We start from the raw sequence: 19,430 nt of genomic DNA, 5'->3' as shown, positions 1-19,430 counted from the left end.
CCTTTCCCCTTTTTGTTTTCTTGATCACCAGATGAATTTATTATCATCCCCTTTTTATTGTGAATTTTATTTAATTTTCGTATTTCTCTTCTTTTTTATTATTATTTTATTACATTCCATTTTGTTATATTCTTCCTTACGTTTTCCATATTCACTATTTGTACTAAATGAGTTGCTTTTAGGCCTACTATATTCCAATGTATTTTACTTTATTTTTTCTATTATGGTATTATTTTCATGTTGTTTAGTGTCGATTTTATTATGCTATTATTATTTTTTTGAAATATGTTAGTATTCTGTTCTTTAACTTTTTTGTTAAATTTTCACTGTTTGTATTCTTTGTGACCTGGTAGAGTGTAAAAGAAGCCCCTATGGCCTTAACTCTGCCGGTATAAATAAAAAATTATTATTATTATTATTATTATTATTATTATTATGCCACATTAGTTTTGTACATCCCTAAGCGGAAGAGAAGTCAAGTTCATGTAGTTAACTTACCCGTTGATGTACACACAGCAACTACGTTCGAAATAATATGAAAGAAGTAAAATCGATCATCTATACCTCCCCTCCCTTATGCCCATGTTTGGTCTAAACATTTATCACTGCAAGTCATACCCATCTAATGTAAACTTGTCATCTGCGTGCCAACCTACCTGCAGGAACATTTCGCCGTCCAGCAGCGTATGATCGTACGTTGTGAGATCTCTGTTCCGGAACTGAGAGTCGTGGTGCATACCATCCTCCTTGTCCTTGTGCATCACCACTGGAACAGAAGCAAAGTACCGGTACGTCAGACGCAGAATGCAGGAATTACAGACGGTGGTCGTGGGCGACAGGATAGTAAAGGCTGGTTCACAATAAATCGGGAACGAAAACGACAACGAGAACGAAAATAATGTTAAAATAAATGTACTTCCGTTCTCGTTCTCGTTGTCGTTTCTGTTCCCGGGTTATTGTGAACCAGCCTTTACAGTCTTTATTAAACACGAATGTGTCCAACAACTTACAGATATCTTTTATTTGTTCTGGTCGTCTGACTCAGGATCTCGCAGTGTGAGGGTGGTTGTGGAGTATTTTGTGGAGTGATATGATAATTGTAAGGGAAAATGGGAGAAAATACCCTCGCGTCCGCTTAAGGTATTCATGACTTTTCGAATAAAAATCTTCAATTATCGAGTAATCTTCTTCAAACTATTACTAATTCATTGGTGAACCAGCATTAAGTGTTGTGTGGGGGAAAATTTAAAATTAAAATATTTGAGAAGTAGCTCAAAAATTATTTTACAAAATACATTTACATTTTTTTTATTTCTAACTTGTATGTATTTGTTCATACTGCAAGTGGGCAAGCACCGGAAGGGAGCGGTACACACAATATAAACAATACACAATAAAATTACAATGCACAATACAATTAGATAACACAATACAATTGAAAACAAAATTAGAATACACAATACAAAAATACATAAAATAACCTAATTGATAAGTGAACCAAATTTTACATTACAACCTATACAGGGTGTTTCCGAAGTGGTGTTACAAACTTTCAGGGATGATGGGGAAGGCACATGTATCAATTTGAAATAAGGAACCCTGGTCCGGAAATGACCGAGTCGAAAGTTAAAAGCAAAAATATGGTAACGCAGAATTTTTGCACGGAAATATGTGTACTTCGGTACATCATAATAACATGATATGCGTAAGTAACCACTGAATAATTCAAGACGGCGCTCATCCCGTCGGATCCCGGCCATTTAGTCACTCGTAATGAGTGCACCTCTGTACATAGTGCATTGGACATTGTGCCACTGTCACATATTTTGTGACACAGTACATAAGGGTAGGCCACCAAAAGGAAAACTGAGAGCTAGAACTTAAACTGAGGGGATTCGATCCGACGTCGGAACTGGAATCCGGTGTGGCTTAGTGGATAAAGCGTCAGCACGTAGAGCTGAAAACCCGGGTTCGAGTCTCGGTGCCGGAGAGAATTTTTCTCTGTTCTATCCATCCTTCATCAAAAGAATACAAGCATTTGCTGCGTTTCGTTTGTGTAGAAAACTATTTGCAATAAGAGACCGATGTTCAATTTTCATTATTTCAAAACTCATATTTATGACTTAGGGGAGAGTTGGGTAGTATCGGACATCGGGTAATATCGGACAATGATGTTTCTTTCATTTACCACCAGATTGTAGTACCTGAATGATATGGTTACGTTTCTGTATGCGACATCTGTATGCGTAACCGTGTCATTCAGGTACTACCATCTGGTGGTAAATGAAAGAAACATCACTGTCCGATATTATCCGATGTCCGATACTACCCACTCTCCCCTATCTCCCAAACACCATGCATGTAATATAATGTAATGTAACGGAACGCAATGCAATATAATATATACGTCTTTGGTTATCTTGTTTTTATCACACACAAACTTCCTTAAATGCACATGGAGAATTGAATGCAATACAATAATTTTATCCAAACAAACACAAACATTTCCAAGCCACCTGATTTGCAAGTTCACAGCACGTGCGCAAAGAATCAATTTAAAAAGGACATCAAAGTGGATAATCGGGTCTCTCTGTGCTGCACCTGCCAATTTGTGGGTAACTCCTAAACGATTCAATGGACGTCTTAACAGCTCTATTAGACCTAGCGCTTTATCATCCTTACTCAGCATTTTCTGTATATTTACACCTCTCTCTCTCTCTCTCTCTCTCTCTCTCCTTTCCTCCCCTTCATATTAATTAATCTGTCTTGGCAGGTGTCCGTTGAATCGACACACATAGAGGAAGCGATTACCAAGATACTATATGTTAATGTTAATGATTTATTCAGGGCCGAGTCTCAAATGCAACCGGCAACACATTCACCACACAATTAAGATCCAAATTTTAATAAACGGTGACACGACAATGACAATTTTCCTCGTTACCCATTACGTGCTTCAACAAAACAATTATTTTACAGAAATTTGGTTCAAATGAATATTGTGAGTAGGCTACTGATGCGAAATAGGCCTACATAATAGTTGCAATCACAATAAAAGGACATGCAAATCACAGAAACCTGCAGAAAAGTATATTCTATTATCCATGTGCTAAAAAGGATAAATGTTTATCTTCCTTCTTGCTTAAAAAAGTCCCTTGTGCAGACGCTTGTATTGCCCTATTTTGACTATGCTGACATTTTACTGACTGACCTCTCCAACGCCAACAAAACGAAACTTCAACGTGGTCACAACTTGTGTGTACGTTTTGTAAGCAATGTTCGTAAATATGATCATATTACCCCATCCCTGGAAGCAATAGGTTGGCTTAAACTAGATAAGAGAAGAAATTTACATTCACTTCTCCTTCTCTTGGAAATATTGAACTCTTCTATTCCTTCGTACCTGTCGTCTCGCTTCACTTACCTTTCTTCCATAATCTGAACACACTCTCTCGCCATGAAACAATATTAAAAATACCATCCAATCGCACTTCCTCATACTCATCCTCTTTCACAATAGCCCTGCCAAGACTCTGGAATTCGCTACCTCTAGCATCAAGGACTGTTGAAATAAAATTGAATTCAAACACAAACTTACTTTGAAAGAGCAATGGAACGGAGAAAAATTCTCTCCGGCGCCGGGATTTGAACCCGGGTTTTCAGCTCTACGTGCTGATGCTTTATCCACTAAGCCACACCGGATACCCGCCCCGGCGTCGGACAGAATCGTCTCAGTTTAAGTTCCAACTCTTGGGTTCCCTCTAGTGGCCGCCCTCTGTACTATGTCATAGATGTCTATGAACGTAGGACCGAAGTCCACACATGTGCTGAGGTGCACTCGTTATGAGTGACTAGTTGGCCGGGATCCGACGGAATAAGCGCCGTCTTAAATCACTTCGTGATTTACGCATATCATATATTATTTCAATGTACCGGAGTACATATGATATTTCCATGCAGATATTCTGCGTCATCATACGATGAAAGAGTAATGGAACATGTGTGGACTTCAGTCCTACGTTCATAGACATCTATGGCGTAGTGCAGAGGGCGGCCACTAGAGGGAACCCAAGAGTTGGAACTTAAACTGAGACGATTCTGTCCGACGCCGGGGTGGGTATCTTGTGTGGCTTAGTGGATAAAGCATCAGCACGTAGAGCTGAAAACCCGGGTTCAAATCCCGGCGCCGGAGAGAATTTTTCTCCATTCTATTACTCTTTCATCGTACTGTATGATGACGCAGAATATCTGCATGAAAATATCATATGTACTTCGGTACATTAAAATAATATACTAACTTACTTGCTCAGTAATTGAGACTCCTTCAGACATGGGTTCTTATAGACAGTTCTCTTATTCTAGCACAAAATATTTCAATATCTGGTAACTTCATCACTATAATCTTGCACAGGATAGGGACCGATGACGGGCTTATGTGAGGGCGGCAATGATCCTGCGGATTCCTTAAAAGCCATTTTTAAGTAATAATAATCTATACTAATAATACATCTGTAGCCGAAATTTTTCTGGTAATTTTCGATTTTCCAAAAATAATTGGTCCTAACATATATAATTAACCACCCTGAAACCGAAAATCGCTTATTTGAAATTTTTTTTGTCTGTCTGTCTGTATGTATGTTTGTTACCTTTTCACGCGATAATGGATGAACGGATTTTCGATGAAAATTGGAATATAAATTATGTTCGTTGTAACTTAGATTTTAGGCTATATGGCATTCAAAATACATTATTTAAAAAAGGGGGGGGTTATAAGGGGGCCTGAATTAAATAAATCGAAATATCTCGCTTATTATTGATTTTTGTGAAAAATGTTACATAACAAACGTTTCTTTAAAAATAATTTGCGATAAGTTTTATTCCTTGAAAAATTTTGATAGGACTGATATTTAATGAGATAAAAAACAAATGACATCGTCTATAAGGGGCCTTGACAAGAACAATCGAAAGCTATGAAAGATAGCCTACAGAGAATGTTTCTGTGTTTGTATGAAGTAATATCGGAAGCTAAATTAACCGATTTGTATAATTAATTATTATTTTCACCATTGGAAAGTGTAGTTTCTCTAGATGGACATAATGCTATAATGTTATTACAGTAACTTCTGATATAATATAATATAATATAATATAATATAATATAATATAATATAATATAATATAATATAATATAATATAATATAATATAATATAATATAATATAATATAATATAATATAATATAATATAATATAATATAATATAATATGTAATATTATATTATATAATTTAAGTTATTTGAATGGTTCAGAACCATAATAGGCCAAGCGCCATTTACTGAATACGTAGAAAACATGGGTTAAAATTAAGTTATTACCATAATTAAATAGAAACCTATAACAAGTAAAATAAAATATAGACATTAAATCTAAATGATGTCAATCTTCATTAAACTATGGTTGCATGTAATAAAAATTAAGAAACATATTAAAGGAATTGTCATTGCACCAAATGAGTGTCTCTGGACCAAAATGATCGCATTTTATTATTTGGATGCAATTTAAATTAAGTAACATATTAAACGATTTATCCTTCTATCAAACACGAATATTCCCTGGATCAAATGTCCTATTTTAATTATGTAATTACTTTATATTTATTTCTAACGGATGCAGCGGAGCGCACGGGTACGGCTAGTAATAATAATAATAATAATAATAATAATAATAATAATAATAATAATAATATAGTAATAGTAATAATAATAATAATAATAATAATAATTTCAAAGTAACAGAAACTATGTTGCAAGTAATGGCTGGAATAGCCGATCGTTAAATCAGCTGGCATTTAAGAGAAAAAGCAATCCTATCGCGTCTGAAAGCTTCAAATGGTTGCGTGGCAACACCGTTGCTTTGGTGAGGCAGATCTCACGGAAGTTACCTGTGACTGATTAGTCATAAAATTGCAGAGTGTAAGTTTGAAACCAGCAGTTATGAAGGTAATTATTCAGCCCCAATGCAAACAGTCGTTTCCCAAGGTCGTTCTTGACCTGCAGGTATCCAGAATGAAGGATAAGTATTAGGAAATCGCTTCCGAGTATTGGAAGGCATCTTTGGCACGAATTTTATTTAAGAAGAAAATTGTCAGCATGTTCTGTACCTCATTAGTACCAACTAAAGATGACCAGCCTTCAGACATTCAAATCCTATTATGAAATAAATAAATTAAAACATAATATATTGATAAATGTTACATACTCTATTATTATTATTATTATTATTATTATTATTATTATTATTATTATTACTATTATTACTATATACTACTAGTGGCTTGTGCAGCAAATGCTGCAAACTAAGTTCATTAGTCGTTCAAATAAACATTTTTCAGATTTATTTTCAATGAAAGATACACCATCTGAATGGTTTTTTTATGACAAATACTTTTTCTTGAACGTATACACCTTCAGTTCTTGAGTGTCAACGCGAAAACGCAAGTAACAATGTCAGGACGATCAGTGGGTTTTTCATGTGGGAGTAATAGCTATTTCAGGTCATTGTGGATTGTAGGTGAAAGTTAAAAAAAAAAAAAAATCTGGTTTGCTATGCTTTCGAACAATAGACATAGCATCTTGGTATAGCTGCTGCATGTTTCGTGAACTACCTTGAAATGTAGAGGGTAAAATCATTTTATCCTGCTAAGAGATCTTGCTGAAATGATCGGGAGACTACAAAATCTTGTAAGCCTCTTATTTTATCAGTAAGTAATACCTTTTGGTCTTTCCTTAGGAATTCTAATTTTTGCGCTCTCTCGAGCCAATACTGAAGAGAATCATGCACATAAATATCTACGCCACACCGCCATTAAGTATATGAAAAAGACCCAAACCCCACTTGATTAATAACTATAAAAATATTCGATTTTTAATAATAATAATATTATTATCTTACGTAAATTTTATAAGTTTCAGTAACATATACTATATAGCCGCCACTCAGTAAAATATAGAAATCAAGATCTAATTTAAGATATTCTCTACATCTACTGATATAACCCCAAAACGTTTCACTTTCATATTATCATCAATATAGCATTAATATGTGTAATTACTGAAAAATAATCACAGCATGGCATTAACTATAATAATAATAATATTTCATTTCTAATGGTAATAATACCATCAAACCACCTCACGTTTTGTAGTTTTTAATATCCAGTACACAGATATACTCAGAAAATTACACACCACAGAATCAAACCTGTAAATTATTTTTAGTAAGTCTTAAAGTTTTTAATAACCAGTTTAATTTGAGCTCTAAATATGTCAGCATTCTTGCAGATCATGGCCTTCGTGTAATAGCCTATTGTTTACTGTAGTGTGTGTTTTGTTTTATTCTGAAATGCAATTAGCTACTTCTCAAAAGTGACGACAGATGGATTTCGGAAAATAAAAAAATTATGTTGAAAAATTGACATTTCACTGAAAACTACTATTTTTCTGAAAAACGTTGGGTTCCAAGCTTCAAAATGAGGGGTCACTTATTAAAATCCGTTCAGCCGTTTTTCCGTAATTTCCGTTACCAGTTCAAATTATATATAGGCCTATATATAGATATTCGAAAAATTGATCATTTTTTTTTACATTTTTCACCACAAGTATCTCTCCATTCAAAACAGGGGATCAAAATGAATTCACAGAATGGAAGTCAGTACTTCAACATTGAGCAATCATCGTTAAGTGTAGGCCTATTCCACACAAACATTTAAGTAGCAATGTTTCTGCAATAAGGAGAGCGTACGTTTTGAAACAGACCCGTGTTAAGTCCATTCTCTTCCTCCCTTTTGTCATAACGAGATATGCATTCCTTACACAGAGAGCTGGGATGCAAACAGTATGATTGCAAGACGTTCGTGAATAATTGATGGAGGAGGCTCTGGTTCGTTGCCCGGTATTGTTGAAGCAAATTGGAGTTAAACTCATGTTTGTCTACCTGCGGTTGGGATAAAGGGGACACGGCCAATGAACAGAAAGAGGGTGAGACGAATCGCAACCCCTGTGCAGAGGGGTGGACAATGAATGAAGCGTCATATGGAGGATGGAAGGGCGAGGGTTGTATTCAGTGACATGGCGCGTGCCGGGGGCAGGTAATGGCGTAAAGAGGGTTATAAAACCTCTTCTGTGATCCCGCAGCTACCTGCAAATGTGAACGACGGACGACTATGTTTGTCTTGTGATAGCAGCTGCTCACTCCACAAACAAAGGCATTAACAGGATATGTTGTCACGACGAATTGTTTGTTTTACATCTTTGAGAGTTAAGGAATACATTAATTATTATTTATATCAGTAAGTTACAAAATAAATAACCTATATTCCATATGAAACCGATCAGTAAAAAAACCTCGCATTTTTTTAATACTCTAATTTTTTCCCTATTTATACAAGGTGCTAAGGACAGTGCATTTTCAAAAATATACTATCGAAAGTCAAACGGTTTTCGTATTATTGAGCGACAAATTTTGCGTACTTTATAAAAACAAGCCTCTTTCAGCGCTCAGAACTCTGGAACCATTTACTGCAGAACATTGAACGGGAGCTCATTTTGAAGCTGACATTTAGTAGGTTATGATAAGATGTAATACTTATTTTTATTGTATACAGAGAGACAGGTAATCTGATTTTACTTACTTTTAGGCTTTTTGCCAATTTGTAAAAATGTAAAAAAAAAAAAAAAAGAGAAAAAAACTTACATTATGAAGAGGGACTTCGGCATTGTTTGCGTAGTGGCTAGGCAATAAGTTTCGAGGGTATTAAATAAATTATTTTCACATGCCTAGACTTGAACGGCACAGTACCGCACGCACTGGCCGAGAGCTGAAGATAAGATGGCGTTGGGCATCATTTTACTCCTGCGTTTATGAAAACTTGTGATAAAGCTACCCTAGCTATGCGCTACTAGACGAAACATTACGTGTTTGTCTCCTGGCCTTGCTTGTCTCGGCTAGCTCCCGTCTCACAGTCACGCGCGTACTATTTATTTTCTTTATTTGATATTTTCAATACTTTCCTATGAACATACCATCAGTAAAAAATATGTGTTTATTTGTACTTTCAATGCGGAATCTAACTATATATTTTTAAAATATTTTTTCTTAGACAAAGGCGTCTTAATGAGGAAAAATCTAAATTTCTCCATTTCCATAAAAAGTAAGAAAATCTGTTTACATGTCGATATAAACTTTAATTTCTCAGCATCAAAATAAACTATGATTTTGATCATTGGGTGAAAGAGTTTCGGAGCCACAACAGTTTAAAGTTGCTAATTTTATGAAAATACGATAAATTTAAATATTTTTAATTTAAACACTATGAAGTTCTGATGCCTCAAACTTTGTACAAAGCATTGTATCACAGTTGTCAACGTACAGAAAAAGTTTCATTGTATTTAAAAATTGTAAGGTCAATTTTCTCTATATTTCGGTCGATTTGAGATGGAATAGCCCATATAAAAGTACCTAAGTTAAAAGATTGCAAAACATTATAGGTCAATACAAAAATAAATGACTATTATGTTTGTAACAGGATCGTTTTTAAATATTGACAATTATTTGCATTTTAATGGGATAAGCTGGATTAGAGACTGGACATTTGTCGGGTTACGAAGTCTTTCTGAGTCTGGAAGAAGTATTACGTTGTTTGAAAAAAGCAGTAGCCTACCAGTATATTCCATTCTTCTTGTCCAGGCATTTGTGTAAATTATGAGTAAGAGAGAGGGAAAATAGTCTCTTCTTAACCCTCGACTAATTGCTGTCCACTCAGAATGACTGTCTCCGGTTCTTATTTACCTTCTGTGCTCAATATTATTATTATTATTATTATTATTATTATTATTATTGTTGTTGTTATTATTATTATTATTGGCTGCTGATGTAAATCTCTATTTTATCAATTTTTTCATTAACTGGTCTGTTTATTAGAGTAGGGCCTATATTGTATTTATTAACATTCCATGGTATTCATACATTGCTTCACAGCTAGAATATGGCAAAAGTAAAAAAAAAACTTAATACTACTATAAAGTTTTCATTTATAGTCACAGTCTAGTTGAATATATACAGAAGAGGTTTACAATATAATCTACTAATATATTTGTTGAATGAATAATTTCGAGGGAAAAATTGTTCCGGGGCCGGGTATCGAACCCGGGACCTTGGTTAAACGTACCAACGCTCTACCAACTGAGCTACCCGGGAACTCTACCAGCCACCGGTCCAACTTTTCCCTCTATATCCACAGACCTCAAAGTGGGCTGACAACCATCAAGCAACCAACATTGAGTGCACACTAACTCTGTGTGACTTAAATAGTAGTTTTCTGTTAACGAACAGTGGCGTATATTATGCAAATCAAGCTTTCAGGTGTAACTCCCTGTAAAGTTGATTTGAATAATTTCGAGGGAAATATTGTTCCGGGGCTGGGTATCGAACTTCATTAAGAGTAGTGCCTGTAAAACAATAATATTTTAATTTACAATTTTATATCAAAGGTTATTGTAATGTAGGCTTAAACATGTTAAGAGTAGTGCCTCTGATACAGTAACATTTAAGTTAAAACTTTACGTCAAATATTATTGTAATATAGTCTTAAACAAATCAAGATTTAAGGTATAACTCCCTGTAAAGTTGATTTGAATAATTTCGAGGGAAAAATTGTTCCGGGACCGGGCATCGAACCCGGGACCTTTGGTTTAACGTACCAACGCTCTACCAACTGAGCTACCCGGGAACTCTACCCGACACCGATCCAATTTTTCCCTCTGTATCCATAGACTTCAAAGTTGGCTGACAACTGTCAAGCAACCAACTTCGAGTGCACACTAACTCCGTGTGACTTAAATTGTGGTTTTCTGTTAACGAAAAGTGACGTGCATTATGCAAATCATTGGATCGGTGTCGGGTGGAGTTCCCGGGTAGCTCAGTTGGTAGAGCGTTGGTACGTTAAACCAAAGGTCCCGGGTTCGATGCCCGGCTCCGGAACAATTTTTCCCTCGAAATTATTCATAGTCTTAAACACTTCATTAAGAGTAGTGCCTGTAAAACAATAATATTTTAAGTTACAATTTTATATCAAAGGTTATTGTAACGTAGGCTTAAACATGTTAAGAGTAGTGCTTCTGATACAGTAAAATTTAAGTTAAAACTTTAAGTTAAAGATTGTTGTAATATAGTCTTAAACACTCCATTAAGCGTATTGCCTGTAAAACAATAATATTTTAAGTTACAATTTTATATCAAAGATTATTGTAATGTAGGCTTAAACATGTTAAGAGTAGTGCTTCTGATACAGTAAAATTTAAGTTAAAACTTTAAGTTAAAGATTGTTGTAATATAGTCTTAAACACTCCATTAAGAGTATTGCCTGTAAAACAATAATATTTTAAGTTACAATTTTATATCAAAGATTATTGTAATGTAGGCTTAAACATGTTAAGAGTAGTGCTTCTGATACAGTAAAATTTAAGTTAAAACTTTAAGTTAAAGATTGTTGTAATATAGTCTTAAACACTCCATTAAGAGTATTGCCTGTAAAACAATAATATTTTAAGTTACAATTTTATATCAAAGATTATTGTAATGTAGGCTTAAACATGTTAAGAGTAGTGCTTCTGATACAGTAACATTTTAAGTTAAAAGTTTACAGCAAAGGCTATGTTTGTAATACACAACATAGTCCCGTCCTTGATGCGGGAGTAGTCTGTTTTCATCGTACAGCTCCATGCGCCACTACCTTCGTCAAGTCATTTGGCTCATTGCACAAACTCTGTACTCACTTAACTACAAAGAGCAGTAGTTAAGATTCCGTTCTCTACTTATGAACAAAGTTCAGATATATTATCTTACCATTCCTCCATACATCAGTATTCTAGGTTTGATTCTATGACCAATCCCCTCCCAAATCTTGTGAATATCATGGATCAACATTAGACATATAAGTAGCGATACTGCATGTTTATCTGATCAGCATGGCACAAGACTACCGCTAAAGACTGTTCAATAAAGGGACGCGCATCGAGTCCTGTAAGGAAGGGAAATCAATTTTCACCTGCCTGCTGAGAATCTAACCCGGATCTGTTAGATTTGCAACCAGAAACTTCTGTTTGAGCCACAGAACAGGAAAACTGCAATAGTTACACTTTCAATCTATTTAAAAGGGGTAGAGAAGTACAATAACATCTAACAGACATAAGTTAATTAAAAATACCTACCACAATAAAAAAAAGTTGTGCTGTGTGACAACTGCAACAGCCAATCTGCACCTCGGATCTCATGCTAAACCTCTCCCCCCTTCAACCCTGGTACGAATGACGTCCCTCATAATTACAACTGGTAATGGATTGTTGTGTGAGGGGTGCTGCAGATATGATGGGGTGCTGGGAAAAAATTATAGGGTTACACGCTGTCGCTACCTACACGGGTTCCACCGCCGTGTACCAGGTTATGACTCCGCTTTCCCTAATCCAGCAAAGTGGGCCCTATTTAATTTTAACACAAGTTTAATAACAGCGCCCTCACTCTGTATTCAAACATTCATTATCCATCAAATAATAGTGATTCACTTTTCTGTTTTAGTCTGGTTTCCAAGGAAACGGAAACACGTGACGTACCAAAGATAAACTTCATGCTGCTTATGTGTTACTAATAGACCTAGTCAGGCAGTTCTCTAAACGACCCTTACTTACTTACTTACTTACTTACAAATGGCTTTTAAGGAACCCGAAGGTTCATTGCCGCCCTCACATAAGCCCGCCATCGGTCCCTATCCTGTGCAAGATTAAGCCAGTCTCTATCATCATACCCCACCTCCCTCAAATCCATTTTAATATTATCCTCCCATCTACGTCTCGGCCTCCCTAAAGGTCTTTTTCCCTCCGGTCTCCCAACTAACACTCTATATGCATTTCTGGATTCGCCCATACGTGCTACATGCCCTGCCCATCTCAAACGTCTGGATTTCAAGTTCCTAATTATGTCAGGTGAAGAATACAATGCGTGCAGTTCTGTGTTGTGTAACTTTCTCCATTCTCCTGTAACTCTCTAAACGACCCTATTAAAATAAAGAGACTGTTGTAGATCATAAAACGATTGCATAACAAACGGATGAGATAAGGGGTTTTCTTTCGTTTAATGACATTTAAGAAATAAAATGGCTTTTAAGAGTCTTTCATCTGTCCTACATAGTGCATTATTTTGTAATTTACAATTCTCTTTGTGTTCAGTAATTTCTAATATTCTACTATATAATATTATATTTGAAGACTACAGGGGAAAAACATGGTACTGTAAGCCACGTTTTACTCTTTCACAGGAGAGCAAGTTGAAAGTTTCGAAATACATTATACTCTATTGCCTTTGGGTTATCATTCTTAAAATTTTTGAACCAGTAAGGTTGTTATACTTTATAGTTAAACTACACAAATCTACACTACCTGAGCTATTATATGATATCTAAAACAGAAAATCGATAATTTTAAACTTAACACGTTTTTCCCCCTGTGTCTTTCATTTCTAATTTCACTCGTAGTTCTTATCAATTCTGTTAATTTTTTAAATGTTAATCCGTCCCTGAGCACGAGTTCTACTCCTTCAGGGGCGAGCTAAAGTTTTTCTATTTATATCATATTTTATGTTACAATTATTAGCAAAATAGATAGATAGATAGATAGATAGATAGATAGATAGATAGATAGATAGATAGATAGATAGATAGATAGATAGATAGATAGATAGATAGATAGATAGATAGATAGATAGATAGATAGATAGATAGATAGATAGATAGCTAGATAGATAGATAGATAGATAGATAGATAGATAGATAGATAGATAGATAGATAGATAGATAGATAGATAGATAGATAGATAGATAGATAGATAGATAGATAGATAGATAGATAGATAGATAGATAGATAGATAGATAGATAGATAGATAGATAGATAGATAGATAGATAGATAGATAGATAGATAGATAGATAGATAGATAGATAGATAGATAGATAGATAGATAGATAGATAGATAGATAGATAGATAGATAGATAGATAGATAGATAGATAGATAGATAGATAGATAGAGAGGCAGGCAGGCAGGCAGGCAGGCAGGCAGGCAGGCAGACAGACAGACAGACAGACAGACAGACAGACAGACAGACAGACAGACAGACAGACAGACAGACAGACAGACAGACAGACAGACAGATAGATAGATAGATAGATAGATAGATAGATAGATAGATAGATAGATAGATAGATAGATAGATAGATAGATAGATAGATAGATAGATAGATAGATAGATAGATAGATAGATAGATAGATAGATAGATAGAGAGGCAGGCAGGCAGGCAGGCAGGCAGGCAGGCAGGCAGACAGACAGACAGACAGACAGACAGACAGACAGACAGACAGACAGACATACAGACAGACAGACAGATAGATAGATAGATAGATAGATAGATAGATAGATAGATAGATAGATAGATAGATAGATAGATAGATAGATAGATAGATAGATAGATAGATAGATAGATAGATAGATAGATAGATAGATAGATAGATAGATAGATAGATAGATAGATAAATTTAACGACGCTTGTAATTGCCGAGGTTATATCAGCGTCGCCGGTGTGCCGGAATTTTGTCCCGCAGGAGTTCTTTTACATAGCAGTAAATCTACTGACATGAGCCTGTCGCATTGAAGTACACTTAAATGCCATCGATCTGGCCCGGGATCGAACCCGCAACCTCGGGCATAGAAGACCAGCACTATACCAACTACGCCAACCAGGCTGACGTTAATTTTTAAATCCTTATGGTACTACGCAGTCCTTCACTGATTGTTAAAAGCGAATCTCTGGTTTACCGCGAAGTGAACAGAAACGAATAGAAGCATTTCAAATGTGGATATGGAGAAGAATAAGAAATGAAGCTGTGTTGGAAAGAGTGAGTGAAGAAAGACTGATGCTAAAACTGATCAGGAAGAGGAAAAGAAATTGGATGGGTCACTGCCTGAGAAGAAACTGCCTACTGAAAGATCCACTGGAAGGAATGGTAAACGGGAGAAGAGTCCGGGGCAGAAGAAGATATCAGATGACAGATGACATTAAAATATATGGATTTCATGAGGAGACAAAGAGATCGGCAGAAAATAGGAAAGATTTGAGAAAGCTGGGTTTGCAGTGAAAATCTTGCCATCGGGCAGAACACTAATTGAAAAATAGCAAAATTTAATTAAGTTAAAAATACATTCATGGGTAAGTTACATAAATAAAATTGCAAACATTAATTACATAAGGTGTAACGAAAGATTTGAGAAAGCTGGGTTTGCAGTGAAAGTCTTGCCATCGGGCAGAACACTAAATGAAAAATAGCAAAATTTAATTAAGTAAAAAATACATTCATGGGTACATAAAAAATTGCAAACATTAATTACATAAAGTGTAACGTAAAGAACTGCAAAACTTTGAAGGCAATGTACATAAATTGAAAACAAACCTCTGACAGAAAATTCCTTACGATTTGAATACACAGTACAGATTTTTCTTCCTTATTCTGCACTTGTTTTAGGAACCACTTTGAAATAAGATACATTACAAAGATACTGAGGGATTATAAACAACATCGTTATCACAACAAGCATCGTGTGATGACAATATGGGCCTGCTATGTATATTAATGAAAGTACAAGGCAGGTATTTACATAAGAATGCAATGGGCTCGCATTATAGTCTGTGCACTAATTAAACATATTTATGCATAATGAGTACCACTGAAATATGTGCTTCAGGCATTTGTGGAACTCGAAACATTTTTATGTGCATTAATGTTTACGGCGTTTTTTTTTTATCAAAAGCAGCTTATGTCTTAGACAAGTTTGTTCTCCTGCACGGAATAAATACTTGACTATCGTCAGATAAAATTTTATGCAATGTCATATTTAAAATTTATTAATAATACAAATTAACTTGAAAATTAATTCGTGTAGTTCTTGAAACTCTCGTCTGAAGAGATGTTCAATTGTAGATATAATAATTTAATCAGTCTTTGAAATATAGAGTGATCCGTTTGTTATGGATAAAACAAAAACACCGTAAAACATTTACTACTGAACTTTATTTGTTGAAACTTTGTACATGGAACACTGAAAGATGGAAGATTCCTCTGAGCTCAACATGACCCCCGTTGCGCACCCTGCACAGCTCATAACGGTGATGCAATTCAGCCCATGTTCTTTGTAACATAAGAGGGGTGATTTGTTGAAAAGCTTGAGTAATTTTTACTCTCCGATCATCAATCTGTTTTTTTCTGTAGCTTTACTTTGTATAATAGTGTATTTTTTTCTGTTTATTTCTATTATTGTATTTGTATTCCTGGTGTTGTGGATGAGAAGGCCTGATGGCTTTAACTACACCAGAATAAATAAATAAATAAATAAATAAATAAATAAATAAATAAATAAATAAATAAGTAAATAAATAAATAAATAAATAAATAAATGTTCCTGAGTTTCTGTGAATAGACAACAAAACTCCACACGAAGAAGTCAGGAGAGGTTAGATCTGGAGAGATAGCTGCTTCTCGTACTGGGTTTCGCCTGCGACCTCTTGCATGTTTTTTTTTTTTTTAACACAGAACCTGTTTCTACAAATGTTCGATACCACAACATTATGGACTCGTATTTAGGTACATTACGCACACCTTACTCACGTCGAAATTCCCTTTGAACTCTTTTAACACTCTCAAATTTAGCATACCAAAGAACACGTTGTGCCCGCTGTTGATTTGTAGTAGCCATTTTAATCGTCTACGATTTTAATTTGTCCTTTCAGATTATGCAATGTTGATTGTCATATATGGAAACTCCCATCTTTTAATCCATGTTGAATCTTTCGTACACTACTTTTAACACTTGAATATAAATAATTGATTAAATGGCGATATTACTCGTATTAATTATGTAAGCATGTGTGGCTTATAACTGTTTCGATACTACTTGACACCATCCTCAGAACCTACTAGATCTCGGCGCTATCTCAACTTCGCTGCCTGTTGCGTGGGTGCGTTCGTGTGATGAAGAGTTATGTGAAATAGTGTGTGTGTTCTGAATTTGATCTGTGTGTTGATCTAGTCAACTTCTCAACAAACGTAATTAACACGAGTAATATCGCCATTTAATCAATTATTTATTCCTATCTTTTAATCATAATATAACCAGCAAGAAATTTTTCCTACTATCATAATAGCTTTATAACAATAAATTAATATTATTCATACCCAAACGGATCAGACTGTATATGTCCAGTTTCTGTAATGGATGGCGTTACGTAAATTTTACGAAGTAGGCCTAATTCAAAATACGGATCTTAAAAAAGTAATATTTTGTCGAAAAAATGTTCAATTTGATGTAAAATTATATTCAGTAATATTAATTTATATTTTAGAAACGTTTCTGAAGATACCACCTAATCTTATAGGCTTTCATTTACCACTTCATTTACATAACAAACAAAGTAATTATGTAGTCTCTACGCGAAGTAGGTGAGACACTTCTTGAACCAGCCCTGGGCACAAAGGGGAAATGAAAGGGAACGGAGAAATCGCCACCCATGTTCTTTTCGCTTACACCACCTTATAAATAAACGAACAGTAAGGCACTGAGCATCAATGGTGGATTTCAGGCGACCAGAGAGAGTCGAAAATTAGTAAAAGCTATGATGCTGCCTTATACAATCCATCACTGAGTAATGCTAACCTTCCTGTCTACTCGTATCGGACCAAAACATGAGGAAAATGGAGTGGGGAGTTAAGGGGTAGTCGGCAGTGACTCGATTGAAGTATGAGTGCCCAGGTCTCTTTTAAACTGTAAATGTGCCGTAATAATAATAATAATAATAATAATAATAATAATAATAATAATAATAATAATAATACGTGGCGCTACAGCCCGTGAAGGGCCTAGACCGACCAGCCGGCTGCTGGCCTCACGCCCACATGCCGAAGCAGAGGTGGACGATCATCCAACCAGAATGGAGGTATCGTGTGGTTAGCACGATGATCCCCCCAGCCGTTATAGCTGATATTTGCGACCGGATTTCGCTACCTATCGTAGCTCCCCAAGTGCACCACGATGCTGGGTGGGCACCGGTCCCATACACTAGCCGAAATTTATTCCCCCATGAGGACTTGAACCAGCGCGCATTCCGTAACGCGAATCCTAGGCGAGATGCCACGGCGCGGGACGTAAATGTGTCGTAATCTTTTTAAATGTTCTAGCAATGAGCGACGATAAACTAGGATTAAATGTAATACAAATGTAGGGTTAAATGCACATGGATCCAAATTGATTGTATGTAAATTGGTTTTCAAATATTCGATGACCCCATTAATTTAATTTTATGTCTTTTTGTAACATGTGCGTAAAAATTTTATTACTAACGCTTATTATCCTTTTCTTCCTTTTAGGACAGTTCCCATAATTTCATTCGAAAGAATATTTTTATGTCAATATTATTTTCCAAGATATGCTGAATTTTTTTGGTTACCCAATGAAGGGCAGCTATCCTTTTATGGGATTTCCTTTTCATGGTATACTACAATTTAATTCTAAATCACTGACACCAGTTGTATCAGGTACTGCACTCGATGACTATTGATTGATGTTAGTGGTGTAATTATATTCACTAAATCGTTGACATTTTGTAACTGAACTGAGTAGTGAGGTTATAACATATCATTTTCTTGTCCTGCATTCTCGTTGTCGTTCTAGTATAATCTTTTACATGTTTGGCTCAATTTTCGGCAGTTTATTTTCATACTTAATTTCACTCCATGCTCTCGTTCGTTCAGTCACTGCGGCATATTTTCCAGCAAGAAGCTCCTCAACAACTCAATTTCACTCACTAGTTTCGACTGTAAAACATTAGGACACTACCAGAAGACGCACTGCCCGACAGCAGCCCCATTTCCACTAATTATTGCACTTCCTGTGTAGACCTACACACCCGTTTCTTTCTAACTGCTGTATTGGACGGCTTCTTTCAAATTCAGTAAGCTATCAGACATTTACCAGAGAATAATTCACATAAAATAATTAATTCACAGTTCTACCAACATGCGCATTATTTATGAAATGATCCTGGTATTATTTTTAGCAGCATCATAATGCTTTCTGTTTACACTTCATATAATAATGGGCTTCAGCATGTGCAAAGAATGGAGCGTAATATATTACTAGGGATAATAATTTAAATACCGATATAAACCTAATTTCGATAATCGATATATATTGCAGAAAATATATCGATATATTGAACGATTATCGATATATCTCTATTCTGCAAGCAATTTGCATTTCCTGCTGTACATTTACTGTATTAC

At 35.3% G+C, this 19,430-nt stretch overlaps 1 protein-coding gene across 3 annotated transcripts in view; it reads right to left on the bottom strand.

Moving 5' to 3' along the window:
• Nucleotides 1-19,430, bottom strand: part of ss (spineless) — an 897,601-nt gene that overhangs the window by 338,991 nt on the left and 539,180 nt on the right. For all 3 annotated transcript variants that reach the window (XM_069839220.1, XM_069839219.1, XM_069839218.1), the window contains exon 3: nt 657-766. In XM_069839220.1, coding sequence (XP_069695321.1) covers nt 657-766 — 110 coding nt within the window. The remainder of the gene's footprint in view (nt 1-656; nt 767-19,430) is intronic.

Source organism: Periplaneta americana, chromosome 11, assembly GCF_040183065.1.
Source record: "Periplaneta americana isolate PAMFEO1 chromosome 11, P.americana_PAMFEO1_priV1, whole genome shotgun sequence".
Taxonomy (NCBI): domain Eukaryota; kingdom Metazoa; phylum Arthropoda; class Insecta; order Blattodea; family Blattidae; genus Periplaneta; species Periplaneta americana.
This window is presented reverse-complemented; position numbering and strand designations above follow the sequence as displayed.